The 5,799-nt window shown below is 41.3% G+C and overlaps 1 protein-coding gene across 3 annotated transcripts in view; it reads right to left on the bottom strand.

The window, feature by feature from the left end:
• The window catches only part of SYNPO2 (synaptopodin 2), a 79,503-nt gene that overhangs the window by 25,221 nt on the left and 48,483 nt on the right, over positions 1–5,799 (bottom strand). For all 3 annotated transcript variants that reach the window (XM_031062001.1, XM_005427043.3, XM_031062002.1), the window contains exon 2: positions 1,261–1,412. In XM_031062001.1, the coding sequence (XP_030917861.1) occupies positions 1,261–1,412 (152 nt within the window). The remainder of the gene's footprint in view (positions 1–1,260; positions 1,413–5,799) is intronic.

The following is a 5,799-nucleotide window of genomic DNA, read 5'->3' as shown; positions in this document are numbered from 1 at the left end:
CAGGAGCAGGAGCTGTGCCCTCTGGGGAAGGTAAGACCTAATCCTCAGCTACCTCTGTCCCCCTGATCCTGTCACACTGATCCCTTACTCAGCCCCAGACAATATGTACACGCAGGCCATGCAAAATGTCTGTGATAAATAAAATGGGCACTCCTTGACAGTGTCTAGTTTTGAAGGCAGACTGTCACTTTGAACTGCTAAGCACTTGAGGAAAGCTCCTTTGTGCAGGTTGCAGGAACCATGAGGAATTCCATATGCTGTGTAGACATCCCTGGTAACCAGAGACAAGTGCCTGTTTTCAGCCTTTCCAGGGACACTGCTCTGGTAGCTGTCATGATGAATTCTGATCCTTTCCTGGTCCTGCCTGTGAGAGGGAGCTGCAGTAGCTCAGGGGGGAGCCTTAATTCCTTACGAGTGTGGGAGTTTCAAGAATTTTCTTCCTCTTCTTACCCCCACTAAGGCAACCCAGAGTTCATCCTGTCTGAATTCACAGTCTGGGGAGAATGTGCTTTACTGTAGGTGGCTCTGAACTCAGGTTGCCTTTATTACACTGATGGCAATTACAGAGCAGGCATTGGAATAGACTGATGTTCAGTCAGCAGTAGTGCTGGCCTGCTTGCAAGTTTGCATGAAGCATCTCTGCTCTAAGAAACTCAAAGCATTTTCAAAAACTGAAATTCCCTCTCACTATTTTGCAAAGGCAGAAACAGAGACCTGGAGAGCTGTGACTTCCCCCGCCTCATCTAGTGAGGTGATAACAACTACAGAAATAGAATTCATGACTTCCAGACCCTCTCCTCCTCCTGACCACTAACACATTTTGCCACCCAAGAAGACCATTTGCCATGTCATCATCAAGGCATATCTGGGTAGCACAGTTTCTCCATCTATACAGCCTTTGTTTTATGTAAGCCTCACTTCCCTATCTGTAGGGAATAACAACACTTCACTGCTTCAAAGGGGTGCAGGGAACAACTGAACTCAAGGCTGCAGTATGCATATATGGTAGTAGACATCTTGCAAGTATTAATACTTACATTTGGAGACTGTACTATTAATTCTGTGCCTGACTGCTGCTGTTCAAATTATATACATTAATTCCTTCAGCTCAAATTCTCTGTCTTCCTTTTCCATCCAAGCAGAGTTAGAGACATTAACAACAGGACTATCAGAACCTCTCAGTATAAGTCTGCAAAACAAAGCCAGCATTTTCCAGGTGATTCACTGGATTGCATCAAAGCATCCTGAGCATTCCTGTACCTCTTGATAAGCATCTGCAGGACATCAGTCAGGCTTTCCATCAGAACAATGACTTCAGCATAGGTTAGGTCTCCACAAGGCTTGCCATTGATAGACACCACCTCATCCCCCTCACACAGTCCAGCCTTGGCTGCTTTGCTTTTGCTGCGAACCTACGAGTCAAAGAAAAATTCCAAATTGCACAGTTAGTGTTCATTTGAAAACAGCTGCAACCATGTCCTCAGCATACTTTTTGTCTGTGAAAAAGGATTGATAATATTGATCATAAACAAATTTACAGTAACACAAATTAATAACTTGCCTCAGTTGAGGTTAATACTATCCTGGCCAGTGATAATACAAAACCTTCTGCTTTACTGAGCTAGATGTCAAACAGGATGGATGAATTATTTTAAAACTGGGAGACATGGAAGTTTGAGACAGACAATCAGTTGATCGCAGTTTAGCAGAACTGAAAAAAATGCCCCATTAGTTTCTCTGAAAATGAAGACTACTAAGAGCTGAAATCTGCACTGAGATTGTAAAAGAAGAGTCTGTAAATTCAGGCCTCTCTGGGCAGAGTATCAATATCTACATGCTGGTCACTTTTTCCTTAGAAGCCCAACTGTAGTTTTAGTCTCCAAACTATAGACATCTGCATCCGTGGAGATCCTAAATCCATGTTTAGTCATGTGAGTAAGTGCCCTGATTTATTAAAGCACGCCTGTTATGGTCTAAACTTCCCTGTTAAGTTCTCATTCAAGAATCCTGTGCAGCTCAGTTTTTCATTTTCACTCCTTTTTCCACTGGCAGTGTGTTATAACTTATCACAGTCTTTGCATAACAAAACCCAGACAGCTCTAACACCACTCAAGGTATGCCTACAGTTGATGGCTATTTTTGAAGTACATATTTGGCAGAGTGTGTTATATTAACCAAGATTCTTGCACAAGTCTATTTTAGAATGACATATACACAAAAAAAGGCTGGCCTTGAGTTCTTTGAGCTCCATCTTCTACCTGTTGGTGTGAGTACTTTGGCCTTATACCACACCCAGTTCATTCAGCGTGTTTCCCGTGTTAATTCTCATAGTGTTTTCTTGAAAATTTTTAGAGAAGTAGCATTTCCACCACATTCACAGTAGCAGAGTCAGTTCCTACTCACTGTAGGAAAGCTACTTCTGATGTACTCTGGACCTGAGAGTGGAACTGCCCTGCAGACTCATGGAATTGTCCCACGTTTTCTATTAAGCCTCTGGGCTGGTACCTAAGATACATTTCAGAAAGGAAGTTCCTTGGAGTCAGGATGATGTGGGCCACAACAGTAAGACCGCACATTTTTCTGTGGCAGGGCCACCATGTCTATCTCTGCTGTTTCAATTTACACATTCCTATATGTCACATTATGGCTCTTGGAGCAGTGAAGGAACAGAAGCCTGATGCATACAGAAGCCAGTTTCTACCTTGCACAGTTAACATTTACAAATATGGAGTGGTATGCTGCTCTGTTTATCTCCCCTTGGACAAGAGCATAAACATCCTTGTGCCTTGGGAAGAAATGACACTTTTAGTCAGTGCTTAGAAGGTTTTGCTTCATATAAGAGCTAGAATTTGGGATGAGGTCTAGTTACTGTCTTTTTTTTTAAATAGGAGGGTATGCTATTAAAATTTTACAAGACATTCTTGGCCTGAATGTAAATATTTAATGTAGATGCCATGAAGAATTTTGAGTGAGTCTTTTTCAGAAAATCTATAAACAGCCATTATAGAAACCTGTGAACTCCAAAATAGCATAATGTGATACCTAGACTGTGAGAAGAAAACTTGTTTCTCTTTCTTTATTTAGTGTTTGAGGGACTCCTTGATAGCATTAAAAAGAAAAAACAACAGACAAGGAGATAGATTGATTTTCTTTTCAAAGTTCTTAAAAGGTGCTCTCAGTCCATTTTTTCTGCCTTATGATCTGTTGAGAGATCACAATTCTGAGAAATATGAAACTGCATGCAAAACACCCTCCCAAATTTGAACAATATCTGTATAAAATTACCTCAGTATTAACCTTTTTTTTTGTACGTTTCTTTTGGGGTAATAAAAGGGAAGGGAGAGCACGCAGAAGAAAATAGGCAAGGGCATATTATGGGCTAAATTATAGCATCTTGCTTTTAGGATAGAATATCCCATCATCATTTGTGTTATTTCAGCCTCAGCATAACACCCACTTACCCAACAATATGTAGACTGCTTTGCCAGGCAAGCTGCAATTGTTTCTGGCTTTGTTTATTTGTTTTCACTGGCAACCCACAAAAATGAATAAAAATTTACTCATGTAAACTGGCACTTTTCAGATTTCTGGGAAAAATAATATAAATAAATAAACAATAAAGAAAGAAGACCCACCCAGAACAACAACAACAAAATTCCAAGAAGATTTGTGGAAAGAAAGATCTCCCTGGTAAAATATGTGTTCAATAGACAATTTTCTCTCAAAGTTTTGGCAGAAAGCCTTTGAGGAGCCCACTGGGAAACAAAAGCTGCTTTTGTTAGCAGAAATGCAACTTGGTCACACAGGGGGTGGTAAGAAACCTTTATCCAATTCCTGGGGACTTAAGGCAAAGTTATTTGGTTGTAAAGCAGGAGAGATTCTTACAAAACCAGTGATTGCTCTTGAGCGCAACTCTGGCTTTCTCAGGTATTTGTTACTTCTTTGTACTTGAAGTTTTCCTGAGGAAGAAAATGTGAGTTTCCCAATAATTTTTTTTGAATGGGATCTCAAGAAAAATAAGCTTGAAAATATTTTCTTTGCTTTCCAATGTCTGCAATACCAGTATAACACAGCAAAACTAGGCTGGTGCTGTTAGTACTGAACCTGTCAAGATACCAGCTGCTAGTGGGCACCTTGAAGAGTTCCACTCCATTTTCAGCTGGTACTACCTCTATTTCCTGCTCCCTCTCAGTCAGGACTCTTTATTATTCATGTACCTGAAGTGAGTAATTTATTTTTATTCCCAGATTTCTCCTGTATCTAGAATTTCCCATTATCAGGAGTGGTCCTTGATCATTAAAATGTCAAGTGCTGAGCAATTCCTCACATCCACAGAAATATTAAACTTAGGAGAAAACTGTTCCATGCTATGTAAAGAACTTGGCCTGGATGTTCACTGTTGTCTGAGCACCCCAGGCAATCCAGGACCCCTGGCACCAGTTCAGAGGCAGCAGGGACTGGGGGCTGTCCAGAGGCTGCTCAGGAGGATCTGTGAAGACTTTAGGTGGAAAATGTGAGTGAGCAAGGTCTATGTGCTGTGCTGGCCTGGTGAGAGATCACCTCCCAAAGAACAGGTACGTGGGGAAAGTGTAGGACAGGAGCTTTGGTGGTGGCTGTGGGATGCTGCTGGGGCTGGAGTAGCCATGGATGCTCAGAACATGGGGCAGTTCCAGTCAGTTTCTTCACCAGTAAAGAATAAATGGATGGATACACAGTGGCTGTGCTCATGGGAGTGTGGGGAAAAGGTATTTTTAGAGAAAGCAAATGGGAGGGCCCAGCCCTCATCCTGTGTACGCTGTAGTGCTTTTAATTTAAACTAGATCAAGTCTCCTTCTGCCAGCTGGAGACTCCTTCCCACATAACTAGATCTCCTTTGATTTAATCTGAAAGCACTCCAGTTACAACCCAGAACTGTTCATGCTATGAAACATATGGTAAATCAGGAATAACAGAGAAATTTGCTTCAAAAATGTTATCCCAATGAAGCTAAAAAGCTGGAGTAGGTGCACCTGTTACTGTGTCTGCATGTGGATGCACAGACAGCAACTGGGGCTCAGCTGACCAGCTGATGATTTTGGGTGCATGTTTGAGCCCTATAATAAGCAGATCAGGGTTGAGGTATGTTGAGCCTGGTAACAACGTCAATGAGTTGGAGTCTAAAGTGAGGCAAATGGACTTGAGGACACTCTGCAGTCCAGGTTCTCTAATGGCACAATGAGAAATTATTAGGATTTTTCATCATCTTTTCATCATCTTTACCAGTGTTTTTTGTTAAGGATGATGTGTATCTTAATCTTGTCCTGGAGTTAATTTATTCTGGAGCCAGGAGTACAAACTTTTATCTGGGACGTGTCTAAGTGCTGTGCAGCAGGTATAGCCTGAGAAAGCAACCAGTCTGAGGAAATGAGCACTATGACCATAAGCACAGTTCATTTAGCCTAAAATTGTATCTAATAAAGTAAGATGTGACAGTGGTCACTGGGGTTGTCAGGTGAGGGAGGAGATGAGAATGTTGACTCCATGTTCAGAAGGCTTGATTTATTATTTTATGATATATATATTAGATTATAACTATAGTAAAAAGAAATGAAGGAAAGGTTTCCTCAGAAGGCTAAGCTAAGATTAGAACAGAAAAGAATGGTAACAAAAGCAGCTCTCTCAGACTCTGTCCGAGATAGCTCGGCCCTTGATTGGCCATTAATTATAAACATCCAAGATGGGCCAATCACAGACAGACCTGTTGCATTCCACAGCAGCAGATAATCATTGTTTTCATCTTGTTGCTGAAACTTCTCAGCT

Source organism: Geospiza fortis, unplaced genomic scaffold (genome assembly GCF_000277835.1).
Source record: "Geospiza fortis unplaced genomic scaffold, GeoFor_1.0 scaffold636, whole genome shotgun sequence".
NCBI lineage: Eukaryota > Metazoa > Chordata > Aves > Passeriformes > Thraupidae > Geospiza > Geospiza fortis.
The sequence above is the reverse complement of the archived record's forward strand: the minus strand, read 5'-3'. Positions and strand labels throughout refer to the sequence as shown.